The 17,692-nt window shown below is 37.3% G+C and overlaps 1 protein-coding gene across 1 annotated transcript; it reads left to right on the forward strand.

Annotated features, from left to right (window-relative positions):
• The first annotated feature begins 5,935 nt into the window (after positions 1-5,935).
• On the forward strand, positions 5,936-6,271 carry LOC129401719 (60S ribosomal protein L21-like). Its single transcript, XM_055124526.1, has one exon. It carries the CDS (start codon positions 5,936-5,938, stop codon positions 6,269-6,271), a length of 336 nt encoding a protein of 111 aa, XP_054980501.1.
• The last annotated feature ends 11,421 nt before the right edge of the window (positions 6,272-17,692 follow it).

Below are 17,692 nucleotides of genomic sequence, written 5' to 3' on the forward strand. Positions count from 1 at the left end.
CCATAGGTAGCTTGCCAGGCTCTGTCATGCAGGCAGAATAACTCTCAGTAGCTTGTCGGGCTCTCCGAGAGATACAGAGAATCGAATCTGGGTTGGCTGTGTGCAAGGCAAATGCCCTACCCACTGTGCTGTCACTCCAGTCCAATGCTACAGCAATAAATTCCATAGTTTATGCTTTGATTTGGAAAGAAGTCTTACTCTTGCATATTTTTGAAGGCAACTCTCTTACCTAAAATAGTTTTGTTTTACAATAAATGTGCAAATAAATCATACGAATTGTTTTCAGTTTTCTTCACCAACATTATTTTTCATAAAGGTACTGAGGATATACAGAGACATAATCAAGGAGAAGTTATGGAATAGAGACAGTTGAAGTGTTTTTTTTTTAACTTTAACAATGGGATTTCTTTCCTAATAGAATAAATCTAGATTCCCCATATATAAATGGACATCTGTAATATTCTAACAAGATTAGCAAAATGTCTAACATATCTAGTTGTATGTAGATATTCCTAATTACCAAGGAGGAGATAGTCTTTATCATGAACATAAACATCTAGAATCTACAAATTACACATGCTGATGCCACTTAAATATACATGTCTCTATAATATGCCGATAGGTTAATTTTTGCTGATGAGTTTATTACTCTGATTTCATTGCATTGCAATGAATTCCTATAGGCAAGCACCTGGAAGTAATTACCTGAAAAACTTAACTATATGTACAGGTATGACTTAGGAGAGCAAAAAAATATGCTTTAGTTCATGCAAAATTCAACAGCTTGCCTACTGTGTTATATTTCTGAGTTAAATGAAAACATACTGAACTTTTAGAATCTATCTAAAGTGAATCTGTAAAATTCAAACTGCTTTCTGTGCCCATAAATATTTTTAGTCTCTATGATTATGTCTATATAACTGAGAACTAGTTTCAAGATACTTTCATAGAGATGAAATAAGGACCTCTACTTTATGTTGTAGAATTAAAAATTAAGTAAGTTTACATATACAAATGGCATGTGAACTCTAGGCTCGTACTTATTAAAAACAATTATTACTATGAAAATTAACTCCTTGATTTTGTATACCATAAACTGTAATATTAGTATCAGGGTATGTTTTATAAAATATTTTATTCCTAAACCTACACAATGCATACAATTGTCTACATTTGAAAATAATAAGACATCTTTCTTTAAACAGAGCTAAATTTAAATAATTCAGATATAAATCACTCTCAAGTCCTCATTATTATAAGGCAATATTAGACTTATTTGAGAAAAATAATTTATTTCAAGTAATTATTTTATTTGATGATCAATATTATTATTTAACAGTTATATCTATTGATAGATACATGCTATGGTTTATAAATCAATTAACACTCTTGTCTGTGCTCTAATTCAGATTACTTTTATATCAGAAATTTTAAAATATGAATGTAAATGTAAAATTTATGAAATGAAAATAGAAATGTATTATTAACTGATACTCTCAAATGTAGAACCCTCAATAACTTCTGGCTTGATTTTTGTTTTTTATTTGCTTGTTTTTTGTTTGAGTCCACATGTAGCCATTCTCAGATTTTATTCCTGGCTCTCTACTCAGGGATTACTCCATCCCGGGGTTACAGGAACTGCTATGGATTTGCGTGATAGTCATACTCCTTTACTTACTGTACTATCTCTTCCATCCTCTATGACCTAAATTAATTCCTATTATCCCTAAATATTCCTAAATATGACCTAAATACTGTTAATTCATCTTTGAAATTTGTAAAATATAATTTCAGATTATTTTTACTAAATATCTAACTCTGCCAGAAAGCTTTCTTTCCGTAATTCGATGCCCTTTTCTTGATCTGAACTCACTTAGTAGTTATTAACTATTTTCTGAGTTTAGGCACAGAAGTTGCAAATTTGAGGATGGTCAAATTATAAGCTAGAACATAATGATCATTTTATTTCTTTGCTTTGTGGATCTATAATTTATTATATCAATTCTCAAAACAGTAATTGATACAGTTCTAATTTTGGATATCATAAGTTTTAGGGTTTAGCTCAAAGCCAAAAATAACTTATATGTAGTATTTTATAGACTATGAATATTTAGAAGTTAACCAGCATGATTCTGTCTGTAATATTTGCCTGTTCAATAGCATAAATTAAGCAAATATTTTCTCTGCCCTTCCTTTGTTTCAGGTATTATTCTTTGGTTATAGAAAGAGCATGTGAAAGTAATTTATAGATCAGTAGAAAAATAAACTTACAAATACGTGTGGACACAAATATAAATACGTATTGCATAAGATTCATGCATGGTATACAATAAGCTACATTATAATAAACTTGTCACAAATCATTACCAACAATCAGCCATTTTAAATTTCCTTTTATAAACTAAATTTATGTTCCAAGAATGAACATATATGTAAAATTTAATTTTTCTAAGAAGATGTATCAGTATCCAGTGAGAAAATAAGTGTCTTTTGTGGTAACAATTCATTTTAGTCAAACTAACCCTCTGAACTTTCCTCAACTCACTCATCCAATGCAATTTCCCATTATAGTTATGTGTGAGTCTCGGTTGACTGACTTTGAAACTTATTAAACATTCAGTCCCAACTAAAAATAGCCTGTTTATGGTACATTGGACCTCTATAAATTATAAATACATATGCCTATATACATACATACATAATTTTAACAAAGTTTTCAGTGCAATTTTTTTAAGGTTAAAAGGCAATAGTAACGAATGCATGATAATTATTAGTGTTTATCTGTGATGGTAAGTGGAATCAAATTTTAGTAACTTCCAAATATTGCAAATTTATTCTCCAGCACAAATATATATATATATATACATGCACATACATATATAAATCAATTTTTAATTAATAATAAAATAATCATCATGACCCAGTTATTTATTCGTATGTGAACCCTAGGTTTTCAAAGATTTAGTATTGTTATGAAGGGCATATTTTAAGTTTAATGTGAGGTAAACATTTAATATCTACTAATTTAATGAATATTTAACTACAATTAAAATTGCACTGACATGATTGGAGCATAAATGCAGACCTAAAGAATAGAAATTACAAAACTACTAATATGCTATAAATTAAAACCTTTTAAAGTCTTTCATTTTATATCAAATTTAAATGTTCTTGTGTAGTTTAGTAACATTAAAATTATAGCTACAGCTCATACATGTTCTATGTCTATAGTCAAGTCGATATTTTTATAGTATTTTATCCATTTGAATTATCCCCTGCTTTCTTTTTCTTATATACAGTTTACCCAATTTTTATTACTGCCCCATGACCACTAAACTCCACCAAGAGTGATTGCTGTATCCTCAGAACTACTGAGCGTGGCCCCAGAACATAAAGCAAAACAAAAATATCTTTACAGTAACGAGCTGCATTTTGAAGAACAAAATAGGCATTATTTTCTTGGATAAGCATCAAGTAATAAGATTGTTTTCTGCCTTGCTTTTGGTTCACATAAAGAAATTTACTCAGATAATTTGTAGTAATTTACTAAACCTGTTTTTTTTTTTAATTCTAATGATGATGTGAATTAGAATTCATGTATTTTTCTCTTAAATATAAACCCAACATCATCTGATTCTTTGTAAGGCATATTTTCAGTAAGAACTCGAATCTGTGAAAATGTAGAACTGATATCTGTTAGGGTAGATCTGAGAAATTACTTTAGCATATAGAGAGTAATAAAATCATAGACTCATTTCAACAGCTCATCATGTTATTCTAAGAATTTAAAACACAATATTTCAGATAATTAAAGATTAGTTAAATTATCAAAATTGTGTTTGCTATTATTTTCCAATAACAAGGTAGTATGTGTTTAGAAAATATAAATCTTGGATGGAAATTCAAGTTCATTTTCAAAGTATTTAAATTTACCTGTGTTTCTTAGATGACAATAATAAAGACAAAAGTCCTATATCAAATAGATATGATATGAATATTTGATTCAAATTCAAACCAATAGCAAAGACTATTTGCAAAAAACCTGATAACCAGAATTTTGAATTATTTAATAAATGAAATTTTATATTTTCAAATGTATAAATAATTCAGTGATTTTTATTTTTATTGATATTTAAGAATCAATTTTATATTACAATTCTTTAGATAAAAGAAATCATTGATAAGGTATATAATACATTTTATTTCTTGAAAGATAAATCTCCATTGCATTATAGTTTCTACTATGATATATTTTCAATATTAGTTTGCAAATATTATATTATATTAGTTATTTAATCTAAATGCCTAATGACATGAATATTGACACTAATGACAATAGTTGATATTGTGTCATTAATATAAAATATGTATCATAGTTATAAACTTATGTTACAATAAATCAGTTCAATAAGATAAATTATACTGTCATCTCTTATAAAATCTACATTGTTAGATATTTTCCAAAACCACTAATAACCATGCATAAGTTAATAAACACATACAATACTCTGTAGAATAAAAATGACCTAAAATATTGACTAGAACCATATTTCTAAAGACAAATTAGTAAAAATCAAAACACCACTTGTCACTTGTATCACTTGTCATCCTGTTGTTGATCTGATTTGCGCGGGCAGGTACCAGTAATGTCTACATTCATCCCTGTCCGTGCTAGTGTAGCCCAATGATATCTGCTCACTCCAGGAACAGGAAGAGCCTCAAATCGTTCATTCAGGGTTGTGACGAAGAAGTCTAACCATCTCCTTGGTGGGTGGCCACCTGGTCTTTTGACATCCCGTGGAATCCAGCTGAAAACAGCTCTTGTCCTGAGGTCGTCTCTGAATCGCATTACGTATCTTGTCTATCTGATTTTTGATACCTTGGCAAATAAGACATCGTCCCTGATTCTAGACTGTCAACAGAGGTCGGAACTCCAGATTCCTTCTCTTACTTAAGTAAAACATGATACTCCAAACATAGCTCTTTTGATTCCTCGCTGGGATACCCAAATAGTGTTCTTCTGTTTTCATAGGGCCCAGGTCTGAGGCGTACGTTAGTGCAGGAAGAATGGTGGAGTGCCCAGAGCCAGAGTTTTTTGTCCTCTTAAACACTTCTTCAATGCTTCTGAAGGTGTTCCACACTGCTCTCTTCATTCTGCGCAGTTCTGGTGCCAAGTTATTCCTCATGTTGAGTTCTCGACCCAGGTACACATAGCTGCTGCATTCAGAGATGTTGTACATCTCTGCAACATCACTACAAAATAAAAATTAGAAAAACACACTGAATAAAAAATAAGACTCGTATTGCCATGTATAAGATGTATCACATAGCAAGCACTATGCTAGTTGTCATTTTGATATAACTGAAAGAATTACAGGTAACATAGTGTTGCAAAGGAATATATTTGTTTTCTTCTTAGTTTATCGCTTTCATTGAATATTAGACCCAAACTGTGGTTCACTGAAAAATAATTTGGAGAAATTTTAATGTTCAAGCTCTGTTATTTGAAAATATGCACATATATCATCCACAAAAGGTCAGACTTAGAGTTTTAGGATTTATAGCTTATCTAGCAAAGAGAAAATCTGCTTACAGATGTATGACTGTGAGTGTGTGAATTCTGTTGAAAGTCATTCTTCCTTATTTTATTGTCAATAATTGTCAGAACAGCAACAAAAAAATTTTGATTAATGAAATATCTTGCAAGTGTGTTTTACATTTCTTTATCACCTTTACATATATTAAAATTCCAATTCCAATATTCCTTTCAGCCAGAACCGCCAGCATATAGTTAATCTCAAAAATGACCAACAGAAAGGGAAAGTGGACGGGCACCTGCTATATGTTCTCTAGACCATTCAGAAAATATGGAGTTGTTCCTTTGGCCACATAGATGCATAAATACAAGGAAGGTGATATCATATACCTAAAGGGAATGGGCACTGTCCAAAAAGTAATGCCCCACAAATGGTATCAGAGCCAAACTGGAGGAGTCTACAGTGTTACCCAGCATGCTGTTGGCATTGTCATTAACAAAGAAGTCAAGGGCAAGATTCTTGCCAAGAGAACTAATGTCCACATTGAGTATAGTAAGCACTCTAAAAGCCGAGACAGCTTCCCGAAACAGGTGAAGAAAAATGATCAAAAAAAGAAGGAAGCCAACCAGAAAGGGACTTGGGTTCAGCTGAAGCAACAGCCTGCTCCACCCAGAGAAGCCCACTTTGTAAGAACAAATGGGAAAAAGCCTGAGCTTCTGGAGCCCACCCCCTAGGAATTCATGTCATAAGAAGTGTTTGTTTAAAAATAAAGAGGACCCCGGATTGCCACCCTAGTGGCCAGCACGCTGGCCCCAAGCGCCACAGTCATTGTCTCTTCCAGCACAGGTGTGTGACGTCACTTGACCTGCCCTACCCACATCCCAGCCTGTGCCTTGGACCCCAAGCACCCTTGCCATCCCTCCCCCACCCCGCCACCCAGGACTGCTGCCCTAGTGGCTGGCACGCCTGCCCCAAGAGCCGAAGCCATTCTCTCTTCCAGCACAGGTGTGTGCTATTGTGGGGAAAGGGGCATGACCTAAGCAAAAGTGGGCATGGCCTCTTTTCAGGCTGGCGGCTGCTAACGAGGGCGCAAATATTCTCCTAAAACCCATCAATATATTGTTTCACCTCAGCCCTCATTACCTATGTCATGTCCAAGAGTACCATCATAGCTATCTGTAAACAGTAGGACAATAAATGACAACGCTTCACATAAGGATTAGAGGAACATATGAGTAGGAGGCCATGTTCTAGAAGGGGAAAATAAAAGGCAAGCACCATTGACTGAGCCCATCCACAATCCTCTTTCGCAACAAGAGGGAAAAGGGATACGGATCTTGAAGGCCCCTCTTCCATACCACCACAACAATATGAAGAAATAGCACAAATCCCCACCACAAGGAGAGGACCATGAAAGGAGTCCAGAAAACTCAATAGGCACTTCCTGCAAACTTGAGCTCTCTGATAAAGAATTCAGAGTTGAAATCCTCAAGATGTTCAATGAACTCGATGGAAAGATTGGCAACTTAAAGGAGAAACAGTACAACAGACAGCCGACAAAATACGGGAAGAGCCGCTTCCCGCCGCCGCCTGGACTCCCCGAGACCTTCCAGCAGCCCCAGCCCGTGTCCTCTGCGCCCCGGCTCCTCCCCGGGCCCCCTAACTGCGGCCCGCCCTCGCAGGAAGACACTGGGGTCGTGTCCCTTATGTTAGTGGGTGTGGTCTAAAAGTGGGCGTGGCCTCCTCTCAGAGCGGCCAACGCTAACGCGGCCGCAGTTATTCATTGTTACCTCAGCTCACTCGGTACTTGTATTTTTTTGAAAATTCACTTTTGCGATCTCAAACACGCAAAATAGCCATTAGCTTAGTCTGACACTATAAAAGCTGTCAGTTAATAAGGGAACTTTAGCACGATCAGAAAACCTTCTTTCCACAAGAAGAAAAAGGAATAAATAACTACAAAGCTCCAACTCTATACTTCCGTAACAATATGAAGAAGCAGCGAAAATCCCCTCCGAGAAGAGAGGGGGAAGAAAAGATACCAGAAACCTCAACAGGGGCTTCTCACATCTACGACCTCTCAGATAAACAATTCAGAGAGGAAATCTGGAGGAGAGTCGACCTACTCCAAGCAAATATGGAACAGACATCCAATAAATTAAGAGAGGAGATGAATGAAGCGCTGGAACGGTCTACCAAGAAAATACAGGAAGAAATGAGAGCAGAAATGAGAGCAGAAATTTCCAACCTTCGAACGGAAGTCTCACAAATAAAGCAATCGGTAGAATAAAATAAAAATCTCACTAGATGCCCTCAACAGTAGAATGACTACAGCCGAAGACAGAATCAGTGATCTGGAAGATGAGCTGCAGAAAGCTTATAGACAACAACAAATCATGGCCAAAGACCTCAAAATGGCTATAGAGCGAATCAGAGCCCTGGGAGATGACTTCAAGAGGAACAACATAAGAATCATTGGAGTACCAGAACTGCAGGGAAGCAACCCCAATGAAAAAAACACAGTCAAAGACATCATTGCTAAGAAATTCCCAGAGCTGGACAAGGCAGGCATCCAGATACAAGGAGTCCGAAGAGTACCAGCAAAAAGAGACCAGAATAAAAAGACCCCAAGGCATATCATAGTCAGAATGACGGATACCATGAATAGAGACACAATTCTGCAAGCAGCAAGGTCAAGGAAGGAAATCACATACAAAGGAGCACCCCTCAGATTTACGGCCGATCTGTCAGAAGAAACCCTCCGAGCCCGAAGACAATGGTGGGACATAGTGAAAAAACTCAACGAAATGAATGCCTCACCAAGAATACTTTATCCGGCTAAACTCTCACTCAAACTCGAAGGAACCATACACTACTTCTTGGATAAACAACAGCTCAGGTCCTTCATAGACTCAAAACCAATCTTGAAAGAAGGTCTAAAGGGGCTACTGTAAGACAAGGACGAGCCCCAGAAGAACAACAAATCCCACAGAAAGATGACACAAAACCACATCACAATAATCTCTCTCAATGTCAATGGCCTAAATGCACCTATCAAGAGACACAGAGTGGCTAAATGGATCCGGAAATTAAACCCAACATTCTGTTGCCTGCAAGAAACACACCTGAACAAACAGAGTAAACATAGACTCAAAGTCAAAGGATGGAAAACAATCCTCCAAGCAAACAACCCCCTTAAAAAAGCTGGAGTGGCCATCCTGGTATCCGACAACATAGATTTCAGGATGAAAAAGATCAAAAGGGACAGCGAAGGTCATTTTCTGTTTATCAAGTGATATGTACAACAGGAAGAAATCACACTCTTAAACGTATATGCTCCTAACGAACGACCGGCTAAATATTTAAAACAACTCCTAACAGACTTCAAAGAGGACATCACTAACAGCACAATTGTAGTCGGAGACTTCAATACGGCCTTATCGCCTCTAGATAGATCCACAAGAACAAAACTCAACAAGGAAACACTGACTCTGAAAGAAGAAATTGAAGAGAGAGGCCTAATAGACCTATACAGGGCCTTACACCCCAAAAAGAAAGAATACACATTCTTTTCCAGTGCACACGGAACATTTTCTAAAATAGACCATGTACTGGGCCCCAGAACATACCTCAATAGAATCGGAAAAATAGAAATTGTATCAACCATCTTTTCAGACCACGATGCGCTGAAGATAGAAGCTAACCACTCACAAACACGGAAAATCAAATCAAACACCTGGAAATTAAACAATTCAATGTTGAACAATGAGTGGGTCAGGAAGGAAATCAAGGAAGAAATCAAAAGATACTTAGAAACAAATGAGAATGAAGACAAGAGCTACCAAAACCTATGGGACGCCACTAAAGCCGTGTTAAGGGGAAAATTTATAGCTCTCCAAGCATTCCTCAGGAAGGAAGAAAGGACCCACATAGAGAGCTTGACTTCACGACTCAAGACCTTAGAAAAGGACCAGAAAAAGGACCCCAAACCAGACCGAAGGAAAGAAATAATAAAAATTAGAGCAGAAATTAATGACATCGAAACCAAAAAAACAATTCGAAAGATCAATGAAACAAAGAGTTGGTTCTTTGAGAAAATAAATAAGATTGATAAACCGCTAGCAAGACTCACAAAGAAAGAAAGAGAGAAAACTCTAATAAATCGAATCAGAAATGAAAAGGGGGACATCATAACAGAAACCAGTGAGATTCAAAAGATCATTAGAGACTACTTTGAAGGTCTCTACGCCACAAAAAAGGAGAACCTAAAAGAAATGGATGGATTCCTTGATTCCTACAATCTCCCAACACTGAAGAAAGAAGACCTGGAATACCTGAATAGACCCATCAATGTTAAGGAAATTGAAACGGTAATCAAAAACCTCCCCAAAAACAAAAGCCCAGGCCCAGATGGTTTCACTGGCGAATTCTTCCAAACATTTAAAGAAGACCTATTGCCTGTTTTCCTCAAACTTTTCCAGGAAATTGAAAAAACAGGAACTCTCCCAAACAGTTTCTATAAAGCACATATCTCCCTAATACCAAAAGCAAACAAAGACACCACTAAGAAAGAAAATTACAGACCAATTTCCCTGATGAACACCGATGCGAAGATCCTCAACAAAATACTAGCAAATAGGATCCAACAACTCATCAAAAAGATCATACATCACGACCAAGTGGGATTCATCCCAGGGATGCAAGGATGGTTTAACATTCGGAAATCAATCAACATAATCCAGCATATCAACAAAAGTAAAGACAAAAACCATATGATCATATCCATAGATGCAGAGAAAGCATTTGACAAGATCCAACATCCTTTCATGATGAAAACCCTTGCCAAAATGGGGTTTGGAGGAACTTTCCTCAAGATAGTCGAAGCCATCTATCACAAGCCTACGGCAAGCATTATCCTCAACGGGGAAAAACTAAGGGCCTTTCCTCTGAGATCGGGCACAAGACAAGGATGCCCACTCTCACCACTCCTCTTCAATATAGTACTGGAAGTACTTGCGATAGCTATTAGACAAGAAAAAGAGATTAAGGGCATCCAGATAGGAAAGGAAGAAATCAAACTCTCACTATTTGCAGACGACATGATACTATACCCAGAGAAGCCTAAAACCTCTACTAAGAAACTCTTAGAAACAATAGACTTATACAGTAAAGTTGCAAGCTACAAAATCAATACCCAAAAATCCATGGTCTTCATATATGCAAACAATGAGGCAGAGGAAAGGGACATGAAAAAAGCAATCCCGTTCACAATCGTGCCCCAGAAAATCAAGTACCTCGGAATCAGCTTAACCAAGGAAGTAAAAGACCTTTACAAAGAAAACTACAAAACGCTACTCCATGAAATCAAAGAGGACATGAGGAAATGGAAACATATACCCTGCTCGTGGATAGGGAGAATCAATGTTGTCAAAATGGCAATACTCCCTAAAGCATTATACAGATTCAATGCGATCCCTATAAGTATACCCATGACATTCTTCAAAGAAATGGATCAAGCAATCCTAAATTTCATATGGAATAACAAACGTCCAAGGATAGCTAAAACAATTCTTGGGAAAAAGATGATGGGAGGCATCACCCTCCCCAACCTCAATCTTTACTACAAAGCAGTAACAATTAAAACAGCATGGTTCTGGAACAAAGGCAGAGCCGTAGACCAATGGAACAGGGTGGAATATCCCTACACACAACCCCAAATGTATGACCATCTAATCTTTGATAAGGGAGCAAGAGATGTGAAGTGGAGCAAGGAAAGCCTCTTTAACAAATGGTGCTGGCACAACTGGACAACCACATGCAAAAAAATGGGTTTAGACCTTGACCTGACACCATGCACAAAAGTCAGATCAAAATGGATTAAAGACCTCAACATTAGACCACAAACCATAAGGTACATTGAAGACAAGGTCGGCGAAACCCTCCACGATATTGAAGATAAAGGTATCTTCAAAGGTGACACGGAACTAAGCAATCTAGTAAAAACAGAGATCAACAAATGGGACTACATTAAACTAAAAAGCTTCTGCACCGCAAGAGATACAGTGACCAGAATACAAAGACTATCCACAGAATGGGAAAGGATATTTACACAATACCCATCAGATAAGGGGTTGATATCAATGGTATATAAAGCACTGGTTGAACTCTACAAGAAGAAAACATCCAACCCCATCAAAAAATGGGGCGAAGAAATGAACAGAAACTTTACCAAGGAAGAAATACGAATGGCCAAAAGGCACATGAAAAAGTGCTCTGCATCACTAATCATCAGAGAGATGCAGATCAAAACAACCATGAGATACCACCTCACACCACAGAGATTAGCACACATCCAAAAGAACAAAAGCAACCGCTGTTGGAGAGGATGTGGGGAGAAAGGGACCCTTCTTCACTGCTGGTGGGAATGCCGACTGGTTCAGCCATTCTGGAAAACAATTTCGACGATTCTCAAAAAATTAGATATTGAATTCCCATTTGATCCAGCAATACCACTGCTGGGAATATATCCCAGAGAGGCAAAAAAGTACAATCGAAACAACATCTGCACATGTATTTTCATTGCAGCACTGTTTACAATAGCCAGAATCTGGAAAAAACCCGAATGCCCCAGAACGGATGACTGGTTGAGGAAACTTTGGTACATCTATACAATGGAATACTATGCAGCTGTTAGAAAAAAGGAAGTCAAGAATTTTGTAGTCAAGTGGATGGGCATGAAAAGTTTCATGCTGAGTGAAATGAGTCAGAAAGAGAGAGACAGACATAGAAAGAATGCACTCATCTATGGTATATAGAATATCAGAGTGGGAGACTAATACCCAAGAACTGTAGAAATAAGTACCAGGAGGTTGACTCCATGGCTTCGAGGCTGGCCTCACGTTCCGGGGAAAGGGCAACTCAGAGAAGCGATCACCAACTACATTGTAGTCGAAGGCCATGTGGGGGAAGGGAGTTGCGGGCTGAATGAGGGCTAGAGACTGAGCACAGCGGCCACTCAACACCTTTATTGCAAACCACAACAGCTAATTAGAGAGAGAGAACAGAAGGGAATGCCCTGCCACAGTGGCAGGGTGGGGTGGGGGGGAGATGGGATTGGGGAGGGTGGGAGGGACGCTGGGTTTACGGGTGGTGGAGAATGGGCACTGGTGAAGGAATGGGTTTCCGAACTTTGTATGAGGGAAGTATAAGCACAAAAGTGTATAAATCTGTAACTGTACCCTCACGGTGATTCTCTAATTAAAAATAAATAAATTATTTAAAAATAAAAAAAAATAATAATAATAATTTTTAAAATAATAAATTTAAATTAACTGTAAAAAAAAATACGGGAAGAAATGAGAGCAGAAATAAAAAACCTACAAAAAGAAATGGAGGATTCGGTAGATGAAATCAAAAATTCTGTGGCTGCACTCAATAATAAAATGACTGCAGTGGAATACTGAATCAGTGAGCTTGAAGATTAGCTGCAAGAAGCCTACAGGCAAAAACAAACAATGGGAAGAGACCTCAAAATAGCTCTAGGGCGACTCAGAGTCCTAGGGGATGATTTCAAGAGGAACAACATTAGAATCATCGGAGTACCAGGACAGGGAACCAACCCCAACGAAAAAGCCACAGTCAAAAAAATCATTGCTGAAAAGTTCCCAGAGCTGGAGAATGCAGGCATCCAGATTCAAGGCCCCCGAACGGTGGCAGCTAAAAGAGACCCTAACAGAAAAACCCCAAAATATATCATAGTTCCAATGATGGACGTCATGGATAGAGACACTATACTGCAAGCAGCATGGTGGAAGAAGGAAATTGCATACAAAGAAGCACCCCTTAGATTCACAGCAGACCTATCAGAGGAAACCCTCCAAGCCTGAAAGCAATTGTGGGATATAGTGAAAAAACTCAATGAAATGAACATTTCACCAAGAATACTTTATCCGGCTAAACTGTCATTCAAACTTGAAGGAATGATACACTATTTTCGGAATAAACAACAGCTCAGGAACTTCATAGAATCAAAACTAAACCTAAAAGAAGCACTAATGGGGCTATTGTAAGACAAGAAGAACCCCTCCAAGCACAACAAACCTTTACAGAAAAACGGCACAAAGTCCCATGGTCTAAATTCAATAATTAAGAGACACAGAGTGGCAAAATGGATTCAGAGACTGAACCCAACATTTTACTGCTTGCAAGAAATGCATCTGAATAACCAGAACAAACACAGACTAAAAGTCAAGGGATGGAAAACAATCCTAAAAGCAAACAACTCTCTCAAAAAAGCAGGGCTGGCCTTACTAGTATCAGACAACATAGATTTCAGGTTGAAAAAAGATTAGAAAGGATAGGGAAGGCCATTTTTTATTAATTGAGGGATATGTACAGCATGAAGAAATCACGCTCCTAAACGTGCACCCAATAAGGGACCAGAAAAAATTCCTACAACAACTGCTAACAGACCTTAAGAAGGACATTTCGAGCAACACAATAGTAATTGGAGACTTCAACACTGCCCTATCATCCCTGGATAGATCAAGAACACTAAAACCCACCAAGGAAATACTGGCTCTGAAGGAATAAATAGAAAAGATAGGGCTGATAGATATGTACAAGGCTTTATATCCCAAAAAAAAGGGAATACACATTCTTTTCCAGTGCACAAGGAACATATTCCAGAATAGACAATGTGCTGGGCCACACAACAGACCTCAACAGAATAAGGAAGATAGACATTGTATCAGCTATCTTTTCAGACCATGATCTACTGAAGATAGAAGTTAACCACACACAGATGCAGAAAACCAAATCAAACACCTGGAAATTAAACAACTCGATGTTGAACAATGAGTGGGTCAGGAAGGAAATCAAGGAAGAAATCAAAAGTTACCTGGAAACAAATGAGAATGAAGACACAAACTACCAGAACCTGTGGGACACAGCTAAAGCCGTTTTAAGGGGAAATTTTATAACTCTGAAAGCATTCCTCAGGAAGGAAGAAAATGCTGACATAAATAACTTGACTTCACAGCTTAAGATCTTAGAAAAGGACCAACAAAAGGAGCCCAAACCAGACAGAAGAAAAGAGATAGTAAAAATTAGGGCAGAAATTAACAACATAGAAAACCAAAAGACAATCCGAAAGATCAATAAAACCAAGAGCTGGTTCTTCGAGAAAGTAAACAAGATTGATAAAACATTAGCAAGACTCACAAAGAAAGAGAGACAGAGAACCCTTATAAACAGAATCAGAAATGAAAAGGAGGACATCACAACAGAAACCAAAGAAATTCAAAAGATTATCAGAGACTGCTTTGAAAAGCTGTATGCCATGAAACAAGAGAACCTAGAAGAAAAGGATAAATTCCTGGATTCCTACAGTCTTCCAAGACTGAACTGAGAAGATCAGGAATACTTGAACAGTCCTATTAATATCAAGGAAATTGAAACTGTAATCAACAGTCTTCCAAAAACCAAAATCCCAGGTCCAGATGGATTCACTAGCGAATTCTCCAAAACATTTAAGGAGGACCTGTTGCCAGTTCTTCTCAAGATTTTCCAGGTAATTGAAAAAACATAAACCCTGTCAAACAGTTACTACGAGGCTCATATCTCCCTAATACCAAAAGCCAACAGACACCACAAAAAAGGAAAACTATAGGCCAATATCTCTGAAGAACACGGATGCAAAGTTTCTAAACAAAATATTAGCAAACAGAATTCAACAACTCATCAAAAAGATCATACACCACAACCAAGTGGGATTCATCGCGGGGAGGCAAGGATGGTTTAACATTCAGAAATCAATCAACATAATCCATCATATCAACAAAAGAAAAGATAAGAACCATATGATCATATCAATAGATTCAGGTAAAGCATTTGACAAAATCCAGCACCCATTGATGATGAAAACTCTCGCCAAAATGGATATAGAAGGGGGTTTCCTCAATATAGTTAAAACCATCTACCACAAGCCTACGGCAAGCATCATATCTCAGGGGGAAAAACTAAGAGCCTTCCCTCTGAGATCGGGGACGAGACAAGGATGCCCCCTCTCTCAACTCCTGTTCAATATAGTACTGGAAGTACTTGCAATAGCAATTTGGCAAAAAAGGTATTAAGGGTATTCAGGTAGGAAAGGAAGAAATCAAACTCTCACTATTTGCAGACAATATGATACTATACTTAGAGAACACTAAAACCTCTACCAAGAAGCTCTTAGAAACAATAGACTTGTATAGTCAAGTTGCAGGCTATAAAATCAACACTCAAAAATTCATGGCTTTCCTATATGCAAATAATGAGAGAGAAGAAAGCGACATGATAAAAGCAATCCCTTTCACAATTGTACCTCAAACGATCAAATACCTTGGAATCAACTTAAATAAGGAGGTAAAGGACTTGTATAATGATAACTACAAAACTCTACTTCAGGAAATATAAGAGGACATGAGGAAATGGAAAGATATCCCCTGCTCATGGATTGGAAGAATTAATATAATCAAAATGGCAATACTCCCCAAAGCATTGTACAAATTCAATGTGATCCCTATAAAGATACCCTTGACCTTCTTCAAAGAATTGGAGCAAGCACTACTGAAATTCATATGGAACAATAAGCACCCACGAGTAGCTAAATCAATTCATGGGAAAAAGAAAATGGGAGGAATCAACCTCCCCAACTTCAAACTACACTACAAAGCGGTAATCATTAAAACAGCATGGTACTGGAACAAAGGCAGAGAACACCAATGGAATGGGGTTGAATATTCTGACACACCATCCCAAACATATGATCATCTAATCTTTGATAAGGGAGCAAAAAAAATGTGAAGTGGAGCAAGGAAAGCAAGTTTAACAAATTGTGCTGGCACAACTGGACAGCTATATGCAAAAAAATGGACTCAGATCTCCACCTATCACCATGTACAAAAGTAAGATCAAAATGAACTAAAGACCTCAACATCAGACCAGAATCCATAGGGTACATTGAAGACAAGGTCAACAAAACCCTCCAGGACATTGTAGCAAATGGTATCTTCAAAGCTGACATGCCACTGGCCAAGCAAGTGAAAACAGAGATAAATAAACGGGACTACCTTAAACTAAGAAGCTTCTGTACCTCAAAAGATACAGTGACCAAAGTACAACGATAGCCTACAGAATGGGAAAGGATATTTACCCAATACTCATCCAGTAAGGGGTTGATATCAAGGATATACAGGGCACAGGTTGAACTCCACAAGAAGAAAACTGCTGATCCAATCAAAAAATGCAGTGAGGAAATGAACAGAAACTTCCCCAAAGAAGAAATCTGAATGGCTGAGAGGCACATGAGAAAATGCTCTACATCACTAATCATCAGGGAGATACAGATCAAAACAACAATGAGATACCATCTCACACCACAGAGACTGGCCCACATCCAAAAAAAAAAAAAAACGATATTGGCATGGTTGTGGGGAGAAAGGGACTCTTCTTCACTGCTGGTGGGAATGCCGACTTGTTCAGGTCTTTTGGAAAACATTATGGATGATTGTCAAAAAATTACAGATTGAGCTCCCATTTGACCTAGCAATACCACTCCTAGGAATATATCCTGGAGAGGCAAAAGGGTATAGTACAAATGATATTTGCATTTCTATGTTTATTGCAGCACTGTTTACAATAGCCACAATCTAGAAAATACCGGAGTGCCCAAAAACAGATGACTGGTTAAAGAAACTTTGGTACATCTACACAATGGAATACTATGCAGCTGTTAGAAAACATGAATTCATGAAAGTTGCATATAAATGGATCAACATGGAAAATATCATATTGAGTGAAATGAGTCAGAAAGAAAGAGACAGACATAGAAAGATCACACTCATATGTGGAACATAAAGTAGCAGACAGGTACGAGCTTGTAATGATGCAATTTCTGGCAGAAATTTCTCTGGACTTAGTTACTAAAATACATAAATCCAAAACCTTGTGGCTGTTATTGTGGCCACAAAACCTCATATTTCTTCATTCTCAGCAATGGAAAAAAATATCAAATGCTTCCTTTCCAGTAGGTCTGACTTTGGGGGGGGGGAACTCCAACCAATAATAGTGAGTTTTTTGTTGAAATATTGAATGTAATCAAAGTAAAGAGAAAG

Source organism: Sorex araneus, chromosome 2, assembly GCF_027595985.1.
Source record: "Sorex araneus isolate mSorAra2 chromosome 2, mSorAra2.pri, whole genome shotgun sequence".
Taxonomy (NCBI): Eukaryota; Metazoa; Chordata; class Mammalia; order Eulipotyphla; family Soricidae; genus Sorex; species Sorex araneus.

What these genes read in the sequence shown, in the direction of transcription:
- LOC129401719 (XM_055124526.1), top strand. Translation starts at nt 5,936, where the DNA reads ATGGGCACTGTCCAAAAAGTAATGCCCCACAAATGGTATCAGAGCCAA.